At 36.3% G+C, this 27,234-nt stretch overlaps 2 protein-coding genes across 2 annotated transcripts in view; one reads left to right on the top strand and one right to left on the bottom strand.

The window, feature by feature from the left end:
- Nucleotides 1-27,234, top strand: part of LOC132106443 (protein lin-28 homolog B-like) — a 265,393-nt gene that overhangs the window by 193,850 nt on the left and 44,309 nt on the right. The gene's annotated exons all lie outside the window — the stretch shown is intronic.
- Nucleotides 15,721-25,794, bottom strand: LOC132106437 (trifunctional enzyme subunit beta, mitochondrial-like). Its single transcript, XM_059512110.1, has 16 exons — nt 25,661-25,794; nt 25,124-25,200; nt 24,959-25,000; nt 24,663-24,753; nt 23,684-23,728; nt 23,495-23,594; nt 22,411-22,498; nt 22,017-22,204; nt 20,847-21,027; nt 19,810-19,931; nt 19,620-19,699; nt 19,137-19,184; nt 18,094-18,181; nt 17,907-17,981; nt 16,464-16,628; nt 15,721-16,383 (listed from the first exon to the last, which is right to left on the bottom strand). Exons 2-16 carry the CDS (start codon nt 25,188-25,190, stop codon nt 16,348-16,350), a joined length of 1,416 nt encoding a protein of 471 aa, XP_059368093.1. The 5' UTR covers nt 25,191-25,200; nt 25,661-25,794; the 3' UTR covers nt 15,721-16,347.

Below are 27,234 nucleotides of genomic sequence, written 5' to 3'. Positions count from 1 at the left end.
TTGTAATCCAGACAGCCTGCAAATCCTGACCTACGCGTTAGACTCTGAATGCTAAACTAACCCTTTAATCTGAGTCCAGATGCGTTAAGAGCTGCTATTGACTCCTGCTCTAATGAACACGGATCTGCTGCCAAGACAAACAAGTACAGAACTGACTACAGTGGATTTCAAACTAACAACTAAAAAGATAGGTAAAAAGGTTTCAGTCACGTGATGTGATGATGAGAGGCATTTCATTCAAATTCAAGCATCGTAAGCACGCAGGATGTTCAGGTGTTTGTCTGAACCTGGAGGGAGGAAGCCAAGGATGAAGCTTGACTTGTTATTTCAATCAGTTAAAATATATGAACGATTATGCTTAACACATAGAACTGTGAGTTATGAATGCTGAACTCACTTGTAGCCTCAGGTTTTACAGATTGTAAAGGCAACAAGGTGTAACTGAGGCCCTTGGCTGCTGAAACATAGAGTATGATATTTTATGATTACTATATTCATGTATCATTACTGCATGATATATGCACAGATACAATCATAATGTCAATGTCATTTAAATTCAACAGAAAATATTTGAAGAAATAAGTACGCTTGGGTTTGTAATATGTGACCCTGGACCAGAAAAAACACTTTTCACTGATGCTTGGTTTGTTAGGATAGGGGGATATTTGACCGAGATACAACTATTTGAAAATCAAAAATCTGAGTTTAAAAAAAAAAAAAATCTAAATATTGAGAAAATCGTCTTTAAAGTTGTCCAAATTACGTTCTTAGCACTAAATATTACTAATTAAAAAATAAGTTTTGATATATTTATGGTAGGAAGTTTACTAAATATCTTCATGGAACATGATCTTTACTTAATATCCTAATGATTTGTGGCATAAAAGAAAAATTTACAATTTTGACCCATTGCAAAAAATATAGCTGTGCTACTTATCACTGGTTTTGTGGTCCAGGGTCACATATGAGGTATTATATAATAAAAAAATATAACATGTTTTGAACATAATATCACCCCTTACAAAAGTTACTACGGTGGTTCCATGTTTTTGCCAAGTTTCTTAGAGAGTATCATGGTAATACCATCAAGCCACTGCCAAAAGTATAGAACAAAACAAACAAATGTCAACAAAAAGCAAAGTCTTTGGCCAACCAAAATGAATGATAAAAAAACACTATTTGCATATAGATGTTAATCTAAATCTATTTACAGAATATACTATGGTAATACCAGATGCTTTGTTAGCGTCCAGTTGGGTGGAGTTGTTGACTGTGCTTGTAACGCCCCCTGCTGGCGCGCGCCGCTGCAGCGTCAATAGAGCGCGTCCGATCGAGAGGCTCGAGACAGATGAGGCCTGGTGAAGCTCACGGTGGCGCGAGGCCCGCGGAAGAGCCTCTGTGCTGCACTGATACTGTCTCTACTGTTCAGAACGTCTGTTTACAATCCTTTAACCGGGAAATCTACCACCAGAACCAGTAAAATAGTTAATGAACGTGGTGAAAAAAGAGCGTACGTTTAATATTACTGGGGCAACAGCGACACCTGCTGAGAACTCACGACCACTCTCTCTCGTGCCAAAACACCACAGTTACCTGTATTACTCTATAACTGTGGTAATTTTGCATGATTTAATACTATAATAAGGTATTTTGTTAAATAAAATGACAAATATTCTAAAAGCTCCTTATCTGTTAAAAGGAGATCACATATTAAATCATTATTAAGCAGACTTATCAATACAGCTAAATTACACCATACAGGGAAAATGAGGAAGAGAACATCACTATGCCCTGTTCATTACTGTCATGCCCTACATGCATATGTGTAAACACCATACATGAAGGCATAACGTCTTGTTTTGGGATTCTACCTTGAAAATATAACAGCAAAATTTTGTGGGAAATTTTCATTAATGTAGACCGTGCTGTACACATATTTGAATATTTTCTTTAGTACTGTCTACTTCTGATGCATGGTAGAAACAAAGATTTCCTGTTGGGTTTAAATCCGCAGGTAAATTTCTTCAAATTGTAGGCTATAACATTAATGTGCCACCTAGGATCACGTGATCATAAACAGCAACAAAATATTCAGTTGCCCACCTTTGCTTTTTACGATGACTCTTTGAAAAGCATAAAGCTGGCTATACCACAATGCAACATAAAACCACTGATTATCTTCTGCTCATTATAATAACTAATAATAAAGGACACTTATATTTACTGTAAAGCTGTTATGAAGCCATTATATGAAGTGTTATAGAAATAAAAGTTTAACTTGAACTGATATATTTCATCAGGACATTGTAACAACTAAAATGAACATCATAAGCAAAAACAAAACTTACCGAAAGGCTATCGGTGCAATGAAAACGATTCACTGGAAAGTAATCAGAATCACAATTCAAAGATGAACAAGGCCCAAATTCATCTTCTTGAGATCTGCACTGATGTCAGAAATTGTAAACATTATTTACATCTGAGATGTGTGTAATGTGATTATTTACACATATGCATTTCTACATGTGTGTGTGTGTGTGTAACATGATTGTAAGATGTTGTTTTGATTGTGAGAGATGCTAAAGAGTGATTTTCCTGTTTGTTGTGTGTTCATGTGCACATCCTGGCTGGTGTGTGTGTGTGTGTGTGTGTGTTTGAGTAATGGTACCTGTCTGGAATGATTGACTCTCAGGAGACAGATGAGTGGTGTCAGGCTGTCAGCGTGAACTCTATCACACCAGCGTGTCTCTTTCAGACGCAGAGAACAGAGAGGAGAGACAGACAGACTGAAGGAGTGCAGCTCTGTCTCTCTGTTTGCTTTTTCGCTCTGCTCGCGATCTTTTCCCTCCAGCCCTGCACATTAAACAATTTACCCAAACTTTCCTCGCAGTGCCGGAGCGAACACAGGCGCTAAATGTTTTAGCTCGACAGTAAACAGGATCTCAGATCAGATTTTAAACTCATTTAAATTCACATTCTGTACTTGCTCTGTGCGGCAGGCAATGCTAAAAACATCAGATATTCAAAACAGCTTAAAACACTTTTAAAATTATTCATTTCTGACAGCGAGAAAACAAAGGCTGTGAAGAGCGATGACAGCGGATGGAGGAATGAACTGGAGAGATGGTGGAGTGAGGTGGAGGCCGGGTGATGAGGGGTGAACGGTCAGACGGCCCGGAGCAGACAATGCTCTGAATGAACAGAACCGTCTCAATAGAGGGCACGAACGGGTCAGAACCACAGGGACACAGAGAGAGACACAGAGAGAATGTTATCTGTAATACTGCTACTTCTGGCACATTATTTGTGGCCTTTTTTTCTGTAATGATGCTTTGCCAAAAAAAAAATCATGCCAGTAAATAGAATAGAGAGTGAGAGTCAGGATGGATGTATGGATAGATAGATAGATAGATAGATAGACAGACAGACAGACAGACAGACAGACAGACAGACAGACAGATAGATAGATAGATAGATAGATAGATAGATAGATAGATAGATAGATAGATAGATAGATAGATAGATAGATAGATAGATAGATAGATAGATAGATAGATAGATAGATATATAGATAGATAGATAGATAGATAGATAGATAGATAGATAGATAGATAGGATGGTGACATGATAGATAGGTAGATAGATAGATAGATAGATAGATAGATAGATAGATAGATAGATAGATAGATAGATAGATAGATAGATAGATAGATAGATAGATAGATAGATAGATAGATAGATAGATAGATAGATAGATAGATGTGTTCTATATCTAAAAAACTGCAACCAATCTTAAATATTCTCTAATTTTGTCATAACTTCTCTTTTTTTTTTAAATCTGTTTATTTCCAGGTTCATATGAAAAAAAAAATCCCCAATTTCCAACGTGGTCTCAGACCTTTGGATCCCACTGTTTAATGTGACTTCTTAAGGGAGACAGAGAAATGGAGAAAATGTGGGGAACATAGGAAGGGTTTTGACTTAACAGAGTACGGCAAGGTTACAGGAGTGATGAAGAAGTGTGTTTGAGGGAGACAGAGAGCAGCTCTGAGACTAATTAAACGAGCAGAAGGCAGAGAGTGTTCTGAAGAGAAGCCATCGCTGGGCCGGGACTGAGGTAATGATGGAAAAAAGGATTTAGTCTATCCACCATTGCTCCATCCTCTCCTCCCTTTCCCTCATTATTGAGCAGGTGCCCGTGTCCCAGCTCAGTGTGTGTATGTGTGCACACGTGTCCCGACGGAGGCTTTCACAGATCTCGACTCTTGTGACTGTATCTCCTTCACCGGGGCTCAAATTCCCATTTACTGACAGATACCGTATGTACAACATAAACCACAACCAACCAGCAGTTCACACATAAAATGATCTCAAGCAGTGCTGGGGAAGCTACTTTGAGGATGATTTCCTACTACAGCTTTAGGACTTGAGGTCAGCTCGTTTGGTTTGAAGTGAAAGTGCTTTTTTTTTGGTGCATCTGAGCTTGCATAAAATCTTTTGAAGATATGGTTTACAGTTGGCTTACATGCAATCGATCCTCAAGTAACATATGGCTTTTTTATGACTGAATGCTTAATTCCATGTTCCAGGTCACGTTTATTATTGCATAAATACACATTTTACTATAATATTTTTCTATAATAAGGCATTTCTGAATGCTGCATGTCAAATAAATTGCCCTCCTGCAATACATCAGCAGCAGACAAATGCTAGTGTGCTTTAAGTTCTGGTGGTAAATTTATTTTAATGGATAGAGACAGAATATCAACCAAAAAATCCAGAAAAACACATTATATAAAGGTTAGAAATTGATTTGCATTTCAGTAAATGAAATAAGTATTTGATCCCCAACCAACCAGCAAGAATCTGGCTCCCAGAGTTTGCTTATGTGCCCATGTGGAACACTGATTAGTCCTGCCACTTTAAGAATTTACTCCTAATGTCACCTGGTTAGTTGTATAAGACACCTGTCCAAACAATCTGTATCTTCCATTCCAACCTCTCTTCCAGCACAATGTGCAAGACCACAGAGCTGTCAAAGGATGTCAAAAGACTGTAGATCTGCACAAGGCTGGAATGGGCTACAAGACCATCTGCAAGGAGCTTGGTGAGAAGGAGACAACTGCTGGTGCGATTATTCGGAAATTGAATAAATACAAAACAACCATCAATCGATCTCGGTCTGGAGCTCTGTGCAAGATCTCGCCTCATGGGGTAAAGATGATCATGAGAAAGGTGAAGGATCAGTCCAGGACTACACGGGAAGTGTTTGTTTTGACACAGTCGCCAAGCAAAACATTAGTAGCACACTTTGCCGCACTGAACTGAAATACTGCAGCCCCCGCAAGGTCTTCCTGCTCAACAGAGCACATGTACACGTCCATTTAAAGTTTGCCAAAGAACATCTAACTGATTCAGAGAAGGCTTGGGAGAAAGTGCTGTGGTCAGATGAGACCAAAATTGAGCTCTTTGGCATTAACTTGACTCGCTGTGTTTGGAGGGAGAGAAAGGCAGACTATGACCCCAAGAACAGCATCCCTACAGTCAAGTAAACATTATGCTTTGAGGATGACTTCACCACATTGAGGGGCAAATGGAGTGGGCCATGTACTGTAAAATCTTGGAGGAGAACCTCCTTGCCTCAGCCAGAATGGTGATGGGTCTTCCAGCATGACAATGACCCGAAACATACCACCAATGCAACAAAGGAGTGGCTCGAGAAGAACCACGTTAAGGTCTTGAAGGGGCCGAGCCAGTCTCCAGAACTCAACTCTATAGAGAATCTGTGGAGGGAGCTGAAACTTTGAGCTGCCAAACAACAGCCAAGAAACCTTTAGGATTTAGAAAGGATCTGTAAAGAGGAGTGGACCAAAATCCCTCCTGAGATTTGTGCAAACCTGGTGACCAACTACAAGAAATGTCTTACCTCTGTGCTTGCCAACAAGGGGTTCTGCACCAAGTACTAAGTCAGGTTTTGCTTGGGGATCAAATATTTATTTCACTCACTGAAATGCAAATCAATTTCTAACCTTAATACAATGGGTTTTTTTTTTTCAATGTCTCCATACAGTACGTTAAAATAAACCTACCATAACAATTACAGACCCTTTATTTCTAATCTTTTATTATTATAAGATTAGAGGTCAGCAAGATTTTAAAAAAAGAAATTAATACTTTTATTCAAGGGTGCATTAAATAACATTTATTCATCAATTCATAGTAAAGTCAATAATAATGTTACAAAAGATTTTTTACAAAGAAATACTGCGGAAAAAATGTCCACAAAAAAAAGAAATGTCAACATTGATAATAATCAGAAATGTTTCTTAAGCAGCAAATTAGAATGATTTCTGAAGATCATGTGACACTGAAGACTGGAGTAATGATGGTGAAAATACATCTGTGCATCACAGGAATAAATTACATTTTAAAGTCATTCAAATATTAAACAGTTATTTTTTGAATTGTAAATAATATTTTTTTTATAATTCTGATTTTACCCATAAATACAGCCTTGGTGAGCTGAAGAGATCTCTTTCAAAAATCTTACTGACCATAAACTTTTGTACATGTTGCTACTAAAAAAAGTACAAAAATAAACTGGCACCAAAATAAACCATCACACCAAAACAAACTGAAATTAATAATAAGATATCCCACCACTTCTTAAGAGTACAAGGAACATTCAACAAGAGTATGTTTCACATAATGTGACATGAAGACAAACAACAATGAAAACTGAGTTTTGCCACATTACATAACTAGAAATAGCTTGTTTCTAAAAAAATAAATAGCTGAGCTCCTGTCACACCAAATGTAGTTAAGACAAAGTCATGGTTACTTTAATTTAGATATTCCCAATGCTGGCCTCAACATGTTCAGCAACAATCAATACAAATCTTTCTTGCTGGCCTTATACTTCTGTTGCTGAAAACAAATGTATACTCATATAACAGTGTCACCGTCCTCTTGGCAGGTGTTGTTGTGCTTTCTAAAATCATTTTACATTCAGGGAAGAACTAGACTGGCACTGGCATCTCTTTCAGGCCGGATACGGCTTGAAACAAATCAAGTGTTTTTAGTATTGCCATCTTTCATTTGTGTTCTGCAGTCACAGAGCAAATAAACCCTGCTGTCTGTCTGTTTCCTCCTGTTAATCACTCTCAGCAGAGCTCCTCATGACGGCTGCTCCTTCGTCTGCTTTTGCTTTTCATAAAATCTTATTAACAGCAAACCTGCTGTCATTCGTTCATTCTCGTGGAGCAGACGGGCTGCCCTTCTCAAATCCTGAACGGTATTGTGTGTGTAATAGCCCCAGAGGGCCACAAAACCTTTCATATACACCTTCTTCTCTGTGTCTGCTGCCTGATAATGTCTAGATGGTAAACTTTATTTGAAGTTGCTGTAAAATTTTTCACAAATGAGGGTCTATGACTGGATGCCTGTGTTAGGCCACAAACATAGTCTCAAGTCAACAACTGCCCTTTAAAAAAAAAAGTTTTCAACATCCTCCCCAAAATTCTACATCAACATCCTCCCCTCAAAAAAATTTTGTTGAAAAGTTTGAGGTCAGTAAGATTTTACATTTTAAATTTAAATCTATTCTGCTCACCAAAGCTAGTAAAATTTGTAATATAGTAAAATTAGGAATATTGACAAATATTATTACTATTCAAAATAACTCAAAGCTTAATTTTCAGCATCATTACTCCAGTCCTCAATGTCACATGATCCTTCAGAAATCATTGCTGCTTAAGAAACATTTCTGATTATTATCAATGTTGAAAACAGTGATAAAAAACAGCCTAATAATTTTGTGGAAACTTTGAGACGTACATTTTTCAGTATTTATTTTATTTTATTTTTTTAGATGAGCAGAAAGTTCAAAAGCTTCTTTTTATATCCCTTACTTTAGTTGGGAGCAAAACTAATACAGGTTACCATTGCAGCCCATTCATTTATATATGAAAAATAACATGAATTTTTCATAGATTTGGCTTTTTAAAAAAATAAACATCCCTAAACATTGTTATGCATTTTTCATGAATAAAATAAGCTCTAATAAGACAGTGGAATCAAGGAATTCAGTGTCAACATGATAAGAGAAGCCTGTGGAAAGCAACATCTAAACATGCGTACCTCTACAGCAGATCTTGTTTTGCAGATTACATTACAGGTAAAATAATAAATAAGAAAATTCAGTCTCTTATCACCTTGTCAGTGATCCGCTTGCATACACATGTCTTCTTTTAGCATATTTTATTCAACTGACTGCTCAAGTATAAAAGCAGCGATAAAAAACAGACATAACTTTTTGTTTGTCTTTTTAAAAATAGCTAAATCTATCAGTATGTTTTCATTTCCTCAACTTTCTCTCTTTTTAAAAAAAAGAGAAAGTTGGTGAAATGTAGAACTTAATCTTAAAGCCAAATTCATCAAGAAAAACGGACACTGTACCTTCCAGCTCAAATGTGCAGCACTTTCTGTTTGGCTTGTTTTGTCACATTTTGGCTTCCAGTACAGACACTAATGAGGAATCATTACTGAAAGAGTTAAATTGACATACATGACTTTAAATTTCTGTAATAAAAATAAATAAATAAATGCACAAAAAATTAACCAGTTAAAAACCTTTGGAGTAATTCTTCTTCAGACAAAGTCATTGAAGCAGTCTGGAAACCGGACTCTTAGAATTTCAGTCGGATGTTTTTTAATGTTAATCTAATTTTATTTTGTATATGACTTTTCTTTCAGTTTTAAAGATGTCTTCTTTGGATTTGTAGTCTAACCACAAATTAGTTTTGCTACACTAACCATAGTTGTTGGTAACTACATTTTTAGGCTACTATATTAAAAGCATGGCAAATTTTCTTAAGGGATTTGTATTTGCGTATTCTTTCTTTTTCTTTGTTTTGTTTTGTATAACTACTGCCTTATGCGTTTATGATTTGTACTGTTTAATAAAAAAGACGAAAAAAAAGGTTAGCGATACAAAGATTCTCAAACGAAGAATCAAATGATTTGCGATTTGCGCTCTTAAGCTCCGAAGGTCATGAATCATTGTACTATGCAATGGTAGAACTGTTTCAGAGTTTCTAAAAGCTGTTTTGCCCATCATTATGTGCTTTTTAAAATTAAAAGCGATTGATGTCAAAATTCAAAATGAACATCTCTTTCAATTTGGTTTCTGCTAGTGAATCACTTGAACTGAATGAGCGAATCAGTTGAAGTGGTTCCAGCGTAAGCTCTTTCCATTTTAGTGTGCAGCATTGCTCAGATGGTGCTTAGTTTATTCAAATCTAAATCCTGCATCTAAAAACGGACCGTCAAAAGCACACATTAAAAGACTTGTTAGAGCTCTAAAGTGTGTCTAAAAGACTTGTTAGAGCTCCAAAGCGTGTCGATGGCCTAACTGCCTGTTGGCAGCCCAGCGCAGTATTGCAGCTTTGAGTGTCTCCTGTGCTGGTGATGCTCTCTCACCAAACACGTCGCCGGCCCTCTCAATGTTCCCTTCATCTTGTCAGCTCACAGAAGCTGCCGGTGTTTTGATGCTGCTAGCAGTATGACGCCACAGCTAGTAAAATGCCAGAGGGAAAAATGCCCTTAAGGTGTAGTATCCGCACTCCTCCCTCCGTTCACTATCTTAACGTCTATAAACAGACACTAAACACTGGGTCCCTCTGTCTGACAGCCATTTTGAACCAGACCTCACACGGACCTGCGCTCTGTCAGTTCTGCTGACACGCTTCAATGTGCTCAGCAAAAATACTCTTTTGAAGTAATTGGCTCAATTTTGTGTGAAACTTCACATTCAGAAGGGATGCTTAGAAATGTCTTGTTTGAAAACATGGCGTGCATTATGTAACACATTTATTGATCAAAACTCGGGCTGTCAAAGTTAATGCATTAACATATATGATTGATTAAGCATTGACTTCGTTAATCCATTTAATCAATTTCACACTATAACTAGCATTCTGCTGTATGGGATTTTTAACATTCAGAGCTGATTGCAACTTTGCATTAAATTATAGAAAACCCCTTTTTATAGGTTGCTTATACTGTATATAAATTAAATCCAGATGGGATGTTTCCCATAAGAAAGTTATTTCATCATGCACTGACATCAATGTTTGCATTTACAGTGCATTTTAATGAGGAAGATAAATATAAACTATATACAAAAACAATTTGTCCAAGTGAGACAAATTACATGCACTGTAGATTCACACAAACTGCAGAAACCAATGATACCAGGTGGGCAATTTTTAGTTTTCTTAGAATGCAATATTATTAAATTATTAAATGTGAAAATACAAAAAAGTGGAAATTGTATGGGTTTTTTTTATCAATCAATGAAGAGCCAATTAAACCTATTACTTATCATCACAATTGTTTCTGTGCCTCTATCAGCCTTGGGTTACACATCTCATAGACGTCATCTTTAATGTACATGAATGAACACATGTTCAGTGTGCTGTATTGTTGTCTTGGTGTAAATTATTCAGCTGATCCATCACTAGGTATGTTTAAATTACTACTTTTCATCAATCTGAATGAATCCAATCTGTTTTCAGATTCAAAAAGTTCTATTTATGTGAACCCTAAATTTTGTAATCCGTTTCAAATATTAATTTACTGTACATGTTCATAACATGTATTCCGAATAAATCTTCAGCGCATGAGCACCACCTTGTCGCTGCATTCAGTACTGGAGAAAGCCACCACAATAATGTCAACAAATTACATATCTTTAACGAAAGCTGACATCACTGTCAGAAGAGCTTTTTAAGCAAATACTTACAATTTAGTCTGACCAGCTTGTATTATGTAAGATGTAAACTTCAGATAAACATATACGCATTAATGTGTATGTGTGCAAGATTTATTTGAATCTAATTTTTTTTTTTTATTGTCAGATTCAATCATTTACATGCTCATTTTTTTCTTATTGATTGGATTATTTCAGGTCTACACTGCCCCTTCCAATCGGATTGAAATTTGACCTCAAACTCAGCTGGATCGATTTCTGATTACATTTATGCTTTTCAATGAAATTGAATCATTACTCTGATTACTAGTTAATCCGATTAGATTATTTGATTGCATGTAAACATAGCTATCAAAAACAGTTCTGAAAGCCAAAAATGATATGTGACATTAGACCTTAAAACAGCACAACACAGTGTGCCAGTTCCTACACTCAGAAACTGTCACTGAGGTGGTATTTTTTCAGAAGGTACACTTCTGTACCATATTTACCCCTACAGGGTGAATATTACTACCTTAAAGGTACATTATCCACCGGTTTCACAGACCAGGTTTAAGACTAGTCCCAGACTAAAGTGTAAATCTGAGCTGTTTTAACTGAAAGAAACTTGCACTGACTGATCTTGAAATATATCAGTGCCTTTGTTTCGTCTCAAGATGCACAAAGGTAATGTTTTTTCTAAGGCATGTTAATAAAAATTACTTAAATTTCCTAATTGAACTTTGGCCTAATCCTTAGTCTAAATTTAGTCTAAGCCCTGTCTGTGAAACGGGGCCTATATTACCTAGTGTTCATATTAGTACCTTTTGAAAAGGTACAGGCCCAGTGACAAATTTCGTACCTTTTTTTCCTGAAAATGTAAAGATATTCATTTCCATTCTAACCACATTATGACCGGAGTCGTCTGATATGTATGTGGCTGAAATTATCTTTGGAGCCAGCGACATGATAAGATTTATCATATCACACCGAACTCTGCAGGACATCTGCGGTTCAGTGAAAGTTTAAGCCTTGACGTGAGGTCTGACCAAAAGAGTACATCTGACCTATTGAAGAATCCGAATCATTATTTAACAGTTCCAACTGTTGAGAGACGTCTCCTTGCGTCGATTCGGTCAAGACTCTGTATCAGATCACAGGCACAAACCATGCACTCACATGATTGTTACACGGCCCTCTGCATCCTAAACGATGCCTACAAACAGACCCGGGGAAACGCTTAATGTAGCCATGACACCTCCATCGAGGGCAGAGGAAAGAAGGGAAGGAAAAAAGAAGACTCGTACTTGCTACAAAGGGTTTGAATGAGATCAAGACAGACAGAACGGGAAGAACACTAATCTGCGGTGGTGCAGGATGAACTCGGGCCTGTGCATGCACAGAAACAGGCACGCGTTTGAGGCCAAGCCGAGCACAGCAGCATTAATGTAGAGTGGGACTCAGGTAGCTGCCTGCTGTCAATCATTCATCCATCCACCTGACTAATTGGCTTCTTACCCTCTCTCCACCCGGCTCCTGTGCTAACCGCTCGCCTCTGGCAAAAATGCAGATGAGCGCTGGAGAAGGCGTCTGGCGGAGGGAGGGAGAGGAGAGGAGGAAAACTGCAGCTTTAGTTAATTATCTCTCTGAGTCAGTCTGTCCGACAGCAGCCCACACAGCGCACTTATGCTAAACAGCAAAGCATCCTGGGAATTGGAGTGACAGCTCATTTTCCTCCTGCAATTTTATATGAAAGGTGCACTAGAGACCTGCACCCCTCCTTCCATCCATCTATCTTTCTCTCCCTCTTCTCCTCCTCCATCCGTTCTTGTCTTTCTCCCCTCGCACTCTTTCTGGGTGGCGAGGACTCATGGGATGTTGGTGTGGTAGCTGTCAGTGACACTGTGTATGCCTTCTCTCTCCCGCTTGCTCTTTCTCTCTCTCCGCGCTGACAGCGGCTTGTTGACAAACGCCAGCAGTCATCTCGGCACCCTGGGAAATCTCTGCTACCATTTTGTCAGCAGAATGACAGAAGCTGTTAATGTCTCAAATTCTCCCCGTGACAGAGAGCCATCTTGTTGACAGTGTTTGACATTCGACGCTCAATTCATGTCGTCCATTTTAATTTATTATATTTTTTTCTCACCAGATCCAACCCCCCCCTTTTCACTTTCTCTCTGTCTCTCTCACACACACGGATCCCATGGCTCCTCTGCGTAAAAATTAACAGTTACTCGATTTTGTCTGAATGTAGCTGTGGAGCTGCTAATGATTTTTGTCCAGTAATGAGAATTGTGTCAGCGCCCTGTTAAAAATGAAATAAATCCTTCACTCTATATGAATCCACCGGCATATCTCCTGCCAGCAACGATCGATGCAATTTACAAATTAGAGTCGGGGAAAAAAAATCGTTTATTCCCTCTATGGGGTGTTTAAAGCAAACATGCCAAAGACAGGAAGTTCCAAAGTAGTGCAAAACGAAACAATGCGCAAAACAGGGCGGTATGTCAAACATATAAACCGTACAGGACTACTTCTGGATAAAATGCACAATGGACTGCAAATAAATGTGCATGAGATGAAAAAATTGTATAAACAAAATTAATATAACAGTACAATAAATGCTGTCAGAAAAAAAAACACTAGATTTTAATGACTAGGAAAATCACCAGCATTCTGGATAAGCCTATAGGTTAATTTTATAAACTTATTTGTTGCATTTTCTGTGCAGATTTGGACAGAAATTTCAATCTATCTAATCTAAATCTAATTTTTAAATCTTAGAAGGTTCTAACAACAACAGTAGTTGCAGTTCGATATTTATCAACAACTTTCACAATATCATAAAAAAACTCGACTTGAACAAAAATGCCTTGAGATATGGCTAATTGGGTTGTGAACGACAAACCTCAATGAATGATTCTAGGGGAAAACACTGAAAATGACTTTTAATGGTCAAAGACCACTGAATAATTCACACACTATGGCCAGGCTGTGGACATATATGTGACCCTGGAGCACAAAACCAGTCTTAAGTCGCTGCATGGGTTATACTTGTAGCAATAGCTAAAAATACATGGGTCAAATTTATCGATTTTTCTTTTATGCCAAAAATCATTAGGATATTAAGTAAAGATCATGTTCCATGAAGATATTTTGTAAATTTCCTACCATAAATATATCAAAACTTAATTTTTGATTAGTAATATGCATTGCTAAGAACTTCATCTGAACAACTTTAAAGCCTTTTTTCTCAATATTTAGATTTTTTTTGCACCCTCAGATTCCACATTTTCAAATAGTTATATCTCAGAAAAATTAACAAACCATACATTATTTATTCAGCTTTCATATGAATTACAAAAAACTGACCCTTTGACTGTTTTTGTGGTGCAGGGTCACATATGTTGGTCTATAAAATCACTTGTTTACATAGGCTAACGTTACTTGACAGAATACCTGCCAAAACAAATCCAAACAAAAGACTGAGAAAGTGAGTCATGAAACTACTAAATCAACATCTGAGCTCAACTATTTTCTTTATATTCTCCGCCAGTTAACTGACGGAAATTCCCCCAAAACGAAGTTTAGAATACAGATTTATCCTATATAAACAATTACCTCGGTTCCCAAGAGCCTGAGCGGGAGGCTTTTAAAATGGTATTATATTCTCTTCACAGCTTGTGTTTGTTATTATGGCCTCGCAGCGGCTGCCGGGACCGGGCGCGTTAAACTCGTTGAGGCGCGCGGGGGCCGCACGCGCACCTCTTTCAAGCGCGCGAGAGAGGTTCTGCAGGTGCGAACGCAAGCAGAAGGACGAGATTAAAGTGTCTCCCTCCACCTGTCTCTCTCTCTCTCTCTCTTTTTCTCCTCCATCTCTCCGTTTGACGGAGTGAGGAGTGTGAGGCAGATTTGTACCGACAGCACCGCGCGCATTCTCCAGTCAAACGGCATAAAAGGCGCGCGGCTGATCAAAGCGCGCGCTGCAGCGCCCGTCTCGCGGGTTCACGATGTTTGAAGGTTAAAACAAAACAAAACAAAACAAAAAAAAACCGACACGCAACCGCTATTTACATTTTACTCCGTTTTGCATCTTGATAAAAACATTTTTTTCTGTCTCTCCACCTCACTCCTGTTCAAAATCTCTGAAGCGCTCCAAAAAACTTTTCTGCACAAATAACAACATTAATACGCAAATATAGAAGTAGGCTTGAGGCGTGACGCTTGTTTGGAAAAATATTGGAATTAATAAGTTTAAAAAATATTTTAATGAAGCCGACGTTTTACGGAATGTGAAATGATGGCAAACGAGCAATTTGAGGGAAAACAACTTGCGTCGCGGAGGGGGGCGGGATGAAACGGAACCGCGCGGCGCGTTCAGATGGGATCGTGGCGTCGTTGCGGTTCAGTCCAACGGCTATATTTGTAGTTCAGCTTCTGAGGAGTTGAAACGCTCCTATTATTACACACCAAGGGATTCGCGGCGGAGTCTGCTGATCCTCTGGGTGCTTATGAATACAATTTCACACTCGGTAAACAGCGCGCCGCTTATGAACGTGCGCAAAAACTTGCGCTACGCGTGACGTAACGCTGCGTCAAAACGAGGCAATCCGTCGCTAGAGGGCCTTTTATTCTACTTATGACTGAGGGCTATGTCATTATTTCTAGAATATAACACTACAACAGCATTACTAATAAAAATAGGCTACTGTTATTTTATATTTAAGTGCCTGAAAAAAAGACGAACCAAAAATACGAACTACTGAGCAATTTAGCATCATATAAAGTTGTTTATACACTATATATATATATATATAGTGTGTGTGTGATTTTACCTCTTTTTTTATTTGCTGAAATTACTTTTAATCAAAATGGGAAAAGCTCCCATTTTTGTGTAATTATACCACAATTTGTACCAAGAAACTTAGAAAAAAACCAATGCATGACAAAATACATTTCATACAACTTAAGACAATTCCAAATAATATTTATTTGTACAAACTGCTAGAAAATGGAGAAAGCAATCACAGAGTTCTCCAGAGGTTCACCTGCTTGAATCTGAGGCACACGTGTTTAAGTGCATCACCTTTGTCTTTATGGTTAATCAGTCCTTCTTACAATACAATCCTTAAGAGCTACCTGCATAAATTCTTAATGGATCAGCTAGTGTTGCCATATGAAAAATGATACTAGAGAGAAGACATCCCAGTCGCTTAACTTCATAGATAAAATAAAGCATTATCTGGAGATTAGAATGCTTAAAATTAGGACAAAAAAAAATCTAGAATTATAGATTTCAAAATCAAATGTGAATTTTAACCTTCTGTTAAATCAAAATCTAACTGGTCTTTTTTAAGTGCAATATATTTAGCATGTAAAAATAACATATTTTTTAACTTGCAGAGCATCTTCTGATCTTTTCCTTAACACCTTCTCAAGTCAAGCTATGTTAACACTTACATCCACATCTCAAGCATCATTTCAAATCAAGAACCTCCAGATAATGAATAGATAATGAACATTTCAAGGCATTACGGCATGTTAGTATTTACAGAATCTATTTGTGTGCGTGTGCAATGTGTTACAGTCTGTGAAGGTTACTGAGGATAAGCTTCGATCACCATAGCATGGCCCTGCAAAACACATACAAGAGAGGGTTATAAGAATATTTCCACGTGAGCAAATGTTTAGTTGGTTCTGTAGTGTCACACACCTGTCCTCCAGCGGCACACGCTGCCACCAGGCCGTACTGACCACCCTCTTTCTGCAGTCTGTGGGCCACGGTGGTCACCAGTCTACAGCCGGTGGCCGCAAACGGATGTCCAAGAGACAGAGAACCTCCCCATGTGTTAAACTTCTCCATCGGAGGAGCACCGACCTGAGAAAAACAGAGAGACACAATGTGCAATGAGCTTTCATTATTATTATTAATATCATCATCTTTACTGTGGCTCATCTACAGAGAGAAACAAGATTTCCAACCAATTATTTCACAGCCTTACATCTTGAAAAAAAAATCAGGGCCCTCATTTATCAACAGATGTGTGCGTAATGAGTGTGTAAGAACAGTTTCAGGCAAAGTGTGGGATCTAACAACTTGTACTACAGGTAGGAATGTAGGACAAAATATAGAACCTTTTCTATGCACTGTTGATAAATAAAAATGGCTTAAAAAAATGGCTTAAAATTGCCTAATTTTAAAAATACCAATAAAAACTTTCAATCATGTACTTTTTTTTCCACACATTTTTTAAATTGCTTTATGTATCAGCTTTATTGCAATGCCAAGTTTTCAAAATTCTTAAATTCAAAGTTCGACTGAAGACTTTTCAATTTAAAAGTAGTCCAAATGTAACATTTAACTTACAATCTGCCAAAGGCGTAGAAAGATGTGTTCAAATAACTTTGCATAAGTTATAAGATTTTTTCACAAAACCTGTAATTTTCTGTTGCTTTTTGGATGTAGTAAAACACCCACAAATGAAGCAGAAAACATCAGGGTCATGTTTGCATATTCTTCTGTCACTGGCCATGATTATATCCTTGAATCAGGATTAGGCATAAAATAATGTTTTCATAATCATTCATAAACTTGAAAATGGGCTGAGAATTAAAACAATAGTTGTAACCTGGTTCAGAGGAAGACGGGAATCGTGTCTTTGTGGTAGTTTTTCTGCTGACCAAGGGATAATACAAGACTTCTTCACCGTACAAATGATTGTTGGAAGCAAAAATGCTACAAAATGCTTCATATTTTATTGTGAGGAATTGTGACATGCTCGAGCAAAACAGACACTATCTTTCATTTAAAAAAAAAAGTTTTGGATGTCATTTAGCAAATATGAAACAGGATTTGTTTTTTAAGTCACCTTTAGCAGCAATAAATCAACACTTTAGAAAAGGTAGGTTTGCATGACAAATGCAACTCATATTTTCTTTGTTAAAACCTAGTTTTTTTATGCTTTACGCCTTGTTTAGTTGATGATTTCTTACCCAGTGGGACATCTAGTATATTTATTACAGCTCAAATCCCCTTGGAGTATCCTGAGGTCTAGTGTTTTGCTCAAGGGCAATATGGTGATAGTTCAAGAATCAGGCCCTCCTGAATTTTGAACACAACCTTTGGGTTGATCATTAAGCACTATTTCACACCCACCTTCGTTTTTCTGCCCATATATGTTTGGGCGAACCAGTCAGATTCCATTGCCTTCAGGTTTGCCATGATCTGACCCTGCAAAAAAATAAATAGGTAGACAACTAAAGTATCTGCACACATAACTACCACTAAATGTAGTGTCCGCATAGGATTTTTAACGCCATATCAGTGGAAAGGTGATGCTTACAGCAAAAGCTTCATGGAATTCAAACACATCAATGTCATTCAACGTCAGACCGCTCTTCTCCAGGACCTTTGGAGTGGCGTAGGTCGGCCTGAGAGAGAAAACAACCCAGACACAAGTGTGTGTCATATGAGAGAGAGAGAGAGAGAGAGAGAGAGAGAGAGAGTTAACACATTTAAATCTCACTTAATATTAGATGTCGATGACAGATTATTATCCCTGATAGTCGATTTGGACCACCAAATATAAATTATAGTTTTGTTTCTGGCTTTAGACACCAATAATCAATCATAAAATCAGAACAGTAACATATATTTGAACTACAATAACAATTAATTAAAATAATATGTATGGCATTTTGTGTTGTTTCAGTTTTATGATGTAACCGTTTACCTTAAAATGATTGAAAAAAATATTTTACCTTAATCTATGACTTGTGAAAAATGACTACCTTTCAATAGTTTGGGCTCAGAAAGTCTTTTGAAAGAAATTTTAATTTAGCAAGGATGGGCTTAAATGTAAATTTCAAATAAATGCTGTTTTTAACTTAATTCATCAAAGCATCCTAGAAAAAATGATTGTGGTTTCTACAAAAACGGTTTTAACATTGATTATAATAATAAATGTTCCTCGAGCAGCAAATCAGAATATTAGAATGATTTTTGAAGGATCATGTGACGCTGAAGTCTGGAGTGCTGATGCTGAAAGGAATAAATATATTAGAAAACATCCATTTTATTATATTTTTGGTTAAATTAATGCAGCCATAGTGAGCATACAAGGTTTCTTTCTAAAAGATTTGAAAAACTTTACCCCCTGTTTTGAATTCTTTGTATTAAGAATGACAACTAGGGAACAATGTATATCTTTATAGCATATAAAAAGAGAACAGAAAATGTTTCAGACCACAGTCTCTCATTTTTCTGCAGTCTATATGAAAGTCACAAACAAACACACGCCACAACACAACACAACCAAACCACAACAGTAGCAAAACCTCACAGGCCTGAAAGAGAAAGACAAGAAGAAAAGAGGCAGGAACTCACCCGAGAAGGAGCTGGTCTTTTGGGTCTTGAGACACGTACACAAAATCTCTGAAGGTAAAAACACACAGACAGACATAATATCAGCATCACAAGCCGCTGTAGAAATGATGTCTGTCTGCTTTAATGGGACACTATAAACACTGAATATAACAACACATACAGCTTCAGGAAACTAAGCTTTAAAAAGGGTTTACTATAATTTATTACAAATTACATTTACTGAAATGTAAATTGCATCTTTTTTTAAAATGTGAAAATACTTTATCATTGACCAAAATAATGTGCAGCAACAGTTTTGTGGTAAACACTTATGTTTTTGGTTTTCAGATTCAGCCATTTTTGCAGCCTAAATTCAATTCATACACTTGATTCATGGGTACATTTTGACAGATCAGCTAAATTGTTGATCTTACACAGATGATGTTGTCAGTGAAATGCTGTTGGTGGTAGTTTTTAACGCAAGGCATTATTTTTGTTTTGTACCTGAGATACGCTTTAGGCTTGTAACCCATAGCAAGAGCTTTCTCCTCTGACATGATCAAAACTGCAGACGCTCCGTCAGTCTGAGTGAACACACACACAGAGCAAAGCTCATGACAAATCTGACAGATATTCCTTAAATTAAGAGTATGGTTAAACGAATTGGATAAACCAGAAGCTCAAATAAACTGACGAGGAAGGAGGAGTTTGCGGCCGTCACTGTGCCGTGAGGCTTGATGAAGGCAGGTTTCAGTTTGGCCAACTGTTCCATGGTGGCAGGACGGATCCCGTTATCTTTAGACACAATATCCCTCCCTGTGACAAGCACATCACCACATTTAAAGTTTAAACAACAATCAGAATTGTTAAATAAAAGAAAAATCAAACTGTTACTCTGTTACTTTGTAACATCTGCATGCAATATTGTAGCTTTGTCCATACAGACTTGGATGTGAAAGCACACTCAGAAGTGTTAATAAAAATCTTATTTCTGTTCAAATCATTTGCTTACTGCATTTTCATAATGTGCGTGCAAGCTGAATTAATCAAAATAATCCAAAGTATAAAAAGGGGTTTTTTTTCATCGTGGTGGAAACAAACAAACAATGGAAATGCGACTCTCACAATTTTGACTTTTCCCCCTCACAATTTAGTTTTTAGCCAGAAAAGTCAGAATTGCGAGATATAGGCATAAACTTATAATTATGAGATATAAAGTTGCCATTCTGATAAAAGAGAACCCAAAAATGTAATTTTTTTAAAAACTGAATTATGCAAAGTAAACTAAAAATTGCAAGAAGGAAATTCTGCCCTATTTTCGTTCAAAAAAGTCAGAATTGATAGATATAAACTATAAATGTGAGATGAAAAAAAAAAAAAAAAAAAAAAAATCACAGTTCTGAGAAAAAAATGTCACAATTTTAAAATATAAACTCAAAAAATTTCAATTCTGAGATGCTGAATAGCTATTATATATCTCTATATATACATATACAGTACAGACCAAAAGTTTGGACAGACCTTCTCATTCAAAGAGTTTTCTTTATTTTCATGAGAATGAAAATTGTAGAGTCACACTATAACATATACATATATATATATATTTATATGTTTTGTTTCTTCACGTCACTTGTGAGATGTAAATCAGAATTCTGAAAAAGTCCAAAACCTGTTTCTGGCAGAGGCTGAAATGCTGTGGCAGGAGCTGCTGTGATTGTGTTAATTGCTCACCTGGCACTTTAAAGCTGACGACGTCACTGAGCAGCCCGCTGTCTTGAGCTTTCTTTGCGAGTGTGTGAGATCGTAGAGCAAATTCATCCTGCTCTAAACGCGATACACCGAATGCAGCCGCCAGACGGTCCGCAGAGTGTCCCATTGTCTCGGCTGTGGAGAACTCGGCCACAGCCGGCAACTAAACACACACACACACACACACACACAGCTTTTAAAGAAGGGAACCAACAATACCATACGGACTGTAGTTTGACAGACTAAAACACTGAAAATATAAGTGTTCTAGTGATATATATTACATTTAATTAAACAAATAGCTCAGGCTATAATATTTGACTAATCGTGTGATTGTGTCAGCATCAGTAAGTGTGGGTTGAGAATTACAAACAATCAGTAATGTTGTGCCATGTACTGTATGTCAATTTTCCCTCGAAATTGTTTTTGAATTTATTGCGGTCTTTAAAGCTATTTATATCAGTTTAAAATCTAGTTGTTTTCCGTATAATAATATCCAGCTATTTTGCTAATAACCTTTTTAAATAATAACAATAATATTTATATAATAAAAAATAATTATATTAATCAAATAATATAATGCGTTTATATAATATATTAATAATTTTAGCAAGTTTTTGTTGAATTCATTTATAGTTGCCTTTATAGGTATTAGGTGTTATAGATCTTTTCTGTATTTTCCAGATATTTTTGCTAATTAACTGTGTAAAGAATAAATAATAATAATGGTACTTATATAATAATGATCACAACAACAACAATAATAAATATTATTATTATTATAATATATAAATAATGTAAAATGACTAATAATAATAATATTATTGATATTCATTAATAAATATGTAAGGATTGTTTTTTTACAATTTAAAAATGCTAACTTTGCATGATAAATGCTAAATTAATATACTGCTGCATTCCTCAGCATTTATTAGGGTGTTCTCAATGTCTCTAAAATATTTAATTTCTAGATATGACATGAGTCCCTTTGCACAAAGATTGTTTAAATATGTCTTTGGAGTAATGTGTCACTTGGAGTGATAAATGCACTATAATTTAATTGTTTTCTGTGATTTGGGTATTGCACCTAGAAACACAAACTGAGGTGCGCTGGGGGGCAATATGTGAGGTGTTTTATGGGTAACGTAGTACCTCAGGTGAAAGGTGAGCGAGGCGGATGGAGCCCAGCAGAGAGAGCCGAGCCCCGAGGGTCTTCGCCTTGTTGAGTGACAGCATCGTCTTCCTCATCTTGCGGCTGTGACGAATGGGAACATCGGACATAAACTCAACCCCACCGGCGACGATGGCATCACACTGACCAGCAGCAATCAAACCAACCCCTAGAAAACAAATTAACAATCAATAGTTCAGTCCATTAACTATCTTCTGTTCAAGTATAATTCAATTACATTCGGTCAATGTGCACAAAGCAAAAGTGATAAGCTGTACAGAAGGCTGTGTTTGCATACATATATATATATATATATATATATATATATGTGATGTATTCAATAACTGCAATCATCATAAAACGTGTGTTCAGTACCTGTGGTCATTGATTGATTGGAGGAAATACACGCCATGGTCACAGTGTGAGCGGGAGTCTTATCTGAGAATCCAGCACCAAGTGCTGCCTACAAAAAACATAAATTATTATTTCCAAATAAACATCATAAATAATTTTACAATCAAAAACCATGTAGCAAATGCAACGCTTCTTAGAAATGGTACTTTCACTAATGATGGGACCAGAGTTATTATAGTTAACTGAAAAAAAGAAACATTTCAGTTACATTAAATAAAATAAACATTAACTGAAATGAAAACATTATTTTTTATTTACTTAAGGCATCTTTTTTTTTTTGGTCTAATTTGATGTACTAACATAACTAAAACAAAAATAAAAATAAAAAGAAAATATAAACAAAAAAATTAAACATTTTAAATAAAAAAATGAAAAGTTGCAAAATATAAAAATAAGAAACGATTCAAAATATTTATAAAAACTATAAATGTTTTATGTTTTTTTTACACAAATACAAAATTGCATAGGAAAAACAAAAAATATATATAGATTTACAAAAACAAAAATGAATATCTATCGAATATAAATTAATGCACATAATTCATAGTTGTGATTTAAATGTTTCAATGTCAAATCTGATGTGAACCAGTGTGAATATATAAAGTACAATGCAAAAAATTATTTGCATGGCCACAGAAAGATAATTACGACAAAAATCACAGGAACAGTAAAGTCCATTTTTTTATATTTACATATTTAAACCTTTTAATTACATTTAGAATTTATGCTGTGAATGGGTCTGCCTTGTTTTGATGCATAGTATGTGCTGACAGCATCCACACGTTAAGTTCCTGATTCAGAAAAAAATCCCTTGCATTAAATTGCACTGACAGCTGTGGAAAAATATTAATTCAACATGCTGCTGTACCCAATGTACAAACAAACACAATCACTGCAGTAATGCTTTACGCTCAGATGAAATCTCTACGCAGATGCCTGACCTCTCATTGATCAGCATCATTATACACAGATCAGACAAACTAAAAATAGCTTCAACATCTAAATTCTATTTTAGAAATCATCACAGACTAGAGAACAGACTGACCTCTCTGGCCACATTACTGGTCTTCACTTCCTGAATAACAGTTCCATACACAATATAATCAACAGCATCTTTAGGGAGACCGGTTCTGTTCAGCAGACCTCTGATAAAAAAAACAGACAGACAGTTAGTCCTGAACATAACAGTGACGAGTGAATCTTTATGTGTGTATGTGATTGTGTGGTGACTTACTGTAACGCAGCTCTGGCCAGATCGTGGGGCATCAGGTCAGCATATCTAATAACAAAGATACAGAGAGCACAGACACAAAGAAAGATATCTTTAGTTTTTCGCTAGGCAGAACTGTATTTATATTCTTAAAACTTTCCGGTTAGTGTTTGTCCTAAATCTGTAAATAATTCAGCCTAAAACTTTCACTTGTAAATAATTCCAGAGTAATACGTGCCATAGAATTTCGGATTTTGTAACCTTAAACATGAACATTTCCTGTTGTCTTAAATGTTTTGCTGTTTGGCCTTTACTAACAGGTAAAAAACCGAAGCCTCCAGGTCTGATGCATTAACGTCTTTATGAAGTGAAAAGCTATTATTAAGGCATTTTAACTTTTAAAATAATCGTTGCTGGCCAAAATCTCAAATAGGCCTATCAGCATAGTCCATCCACTGTGTCACATCAAAATCCACACAACTAGTCTGGACTGTTTTTACTTGTAAACGGTGCTTGATCTGTGCATATTTCTCTCCTGATTCAGATAAGATGAATTTTCACTGTAAAAAGCAAGATTATAGATAGAGGACTCGTATTTTAGTTGTAAGCAACAATTTGAAGTTAATTTTAAAAAATGACTTGATGGATTTGTTTCTTACAAACATGCAGCTTTTTACTTTGCAAGATGTTAACTGATGGATTGGACTGATGTGGATTGCTGTGATGCTTTTATCAGCTGTTTGGACACCCATTCACTGCAGAGGATCTATTGGTGAGCAAATGATGGAATGCTACATTTCTCCAAATCTGTTCCCAAGAAGAAACAAACTCGTCTACATATTGGATGGCCTGAGGGTAAATTCTCAGCATCGTTGGTTAAACTATTCCTTTAATCTCCTTTCTGCACCCTACAAACTACTGTGCTATTTAAACAATTGCTTTCATTTCAATTCACAAAAACTTTTCAGGCCAGTCTCTGAATCCCAAACACATTCTCACTTACGTTGTGCCAGACTGGAGGAAAGGGGTTCGGACGCCATCAACCAGAACGATGTTCTTCACTCCTGGCTTGGCCAGAGTCTTCTTGCTCTTTGCTTTGTGATTACAAAACACAACAGAAAGGACACGATGAGCAAACATTATTTACAGTTGCATTGGGAAAATGGAACGTGCATTTTCCTTTTTTTACTCTAAATCAACATAGAATGTATTTATTTCTTTGATTTAGTTTTAGAATACAGCCGAATGGATAATAACTGCACTGATTAATGGTAAGCATTATACTGGACACTGGATTACCTTGAGCTCGCAGGTGAACAGATGTGCTGAGAGAACGAGCAGCTAAACAGAAAGAGAATGCAGTTAGTATTACCCTTCTAAGAAGTGATAATGACATGAAACGCTTAGTGATCTTCATAACGTGTGAAGTGTTCTTTAGCTCTGCTGAGACCCATTACGTCTTACCAAACTGAGCGGCCTGCACAGATGTCAATGGGCTGCTCCTCAGTGAAGTCAACAACATAGATGCCATCTCTGAGTATCTGGAAGACATGAAGCAAAAGTATGAATAATTATTCAAAACCATCAATCATTTCTCAGGTGCACTCATAATCTGGATGAAAATACAATGGAATAAAGTAAAGGAATAATTGTTTTAGTTTTCATTCATATGATAAATAAAGATCAGTGAAAATAATGTGTGTGTGACCCTTCACCTACTTCTGTCAGTAGACAGGGCAAGGACAAATATGCAAAGGCATTAAAACATTTAAACAGCAACTTACGATCTTGACATCATTATAAAACAAGACTGATCATGATATAACCGCACATGACAGTAAAACCACAGTAACGAAACATAAACATGACACTTTAACACACAAGAATAAGCAGACGGATTAATTCTTCCGCATGTCTAAAAACACTGTTTAAGATATCCATCAAGGATCATCATAAAAACACAATGTGTGTTATAATATAAGCGCAAAGATCATATTTTACCTGTTATTGTTGTGAGTGCTGAGAGAGTGTGATGTTTGATATCTCGCGTCTGTCTATTGACTACAGCAGTGCATGATCCGCAGGACCCTGCTTCCCTGGCAACTCGAATCACTGCCTGAGCGAAAAGAAACACGCGGTGGATACTTACTTTTTATATTAAAAACATATATACACACACATACATAAATATTTTTACAAGTTTATGATACAGGCTACACCTGTGAGATAACAGGATTTTTAAAATAAAATGAGCTAAGTTGGCTGCCCTATATGGCGGTTGCACGGGCTCGCGCTTGTTAGTGCGTTCGCGCGTTCACGGTGAAGTTTTGAGAAGGATGGCGAGCGCGCGATTGCTGTTGACGCGGAGTGCCTGCTCAGCTTTAAAAACTATCACAGGTGACAAACTTATTCATAAACGTCATGTACTTGGTCGACATATATATATATTTATATATATATATTTATAATAATAAAAATATATATAAATATATATATATATTATTATTTTTTTTTTATTATTATTATTATTATTATTATAAAATTCACTTTAAGTTACTTGGATATATCCGCTTTTGAGTGAGATTATGAGAGGTTAAATGAGGTGACCTGCAGGAATGACCTTTCACCTAGTTTGGACGGATCAGGTCAGTGAGCCGCAGGTGAATAAATTATAATTATACCATTTTTAATAATAATAATTATAAACACATGATCCAATGGCAACTATAGAATACAAAATATTACAGTTTTTACAGCTGTTGTGACTGTAAAATCATAAAAAGTCATACTTATTTAATTTTTACAGTGTAAAATCTTTATTTTTGTTTTTGTTTACAGTTAAGTTTAATATCAAGTTAGCTTAGTAAACCGTACAGAGATCTTTGTCTGCTCTCTGCTGGGTCAAAAGGTATAAATTATAAATAAGTAAAAGTAAAAGTTACTGTAGTGTTTTTGCACAATTTGCATTGGGTCTATAATTTAATTACGGTCATTATTATATTATATTATATTGTGCATCATTCCATGAATCTTGATGTATTTAGGTTCAATGTTTGTAGTAAGTTTATGATTTCTTGTATTATTTTTAACTTCCTGTGACCTATGACCTCTGACTGGACACACGCAGACACATGAACTCGCATGTGGTGTGTGTTTGGTCATGTGACATGAGGAGGTCATGTTTGTCTCCAATGACAGGATTCTGCGCCGTTTCACCTGTTACATGCATTTCAATAGAATTCCAAAATTGAATATAGTATATATCGGATCTTATATTTATTCTGTAATACAGTCAATAACATAACATAGGTTTTGATTATTATTACCTTGGATTATTTTGTATATAACAACAGAATTTTTCAAATAAGATTACGATTAAGAATCAATAAATCACTTGTTTAATAATAATCTTAAATCAGGCTTGTGAATTACAAAATTACTTTGTTAAAAGGAAATTACTTCTGTGTATGAAGGACTGTTTGACTTTGCATTAAAGGTTCACATGGAACTGTAGACGTGTGTGATCGTGTTTATTTTTATATTGGGTCAAAGGTCACAGACAGAGGAGTCTCTCT

This window comes from Carassius carassius, chromosome 27 (assembly GCF_963082965.1).
Source record: "Carassius carassius chromosome 27, fCarCar2.1, whole genome shotgun sequence".
Lineage (NCBI taxonomy): Eukaryota > Metazoa > Chordata > Actinopteri > Cypriniformes > Cyprinidae > Carassius > Carassius carassius.
The sequence above is the reverse complement of the archived record's forward strand: the minus strand, read 5'-3'. Positions and strand labels throughout refer to the sequence as shown.

Bases quoted from the DNA above. Each gene is read 5' to 3' on its own strand.
- LOC132106437 (XM_059512110.1), bottom strand. From the start codon at position 25,190: ATGGCATCTATGTTGTTGACTTCACTGAGGAGCAGCCCATTGACATCT. The intron at 22,205-22,410 runs GTACTGAACACA...TTTGTTTTCTAG, and splicing joins CAATCAATCAATGACCACAG to GGGTTGGTTTGATTGCTGCT. The intron at 21,028-22,016 runs GTACTACGTTAC...GTGTGTGTTTAG, and splicing joins TCGCTCACCTTTCACCTGAG to TTGCCGGCTGTGGCCGAGTT.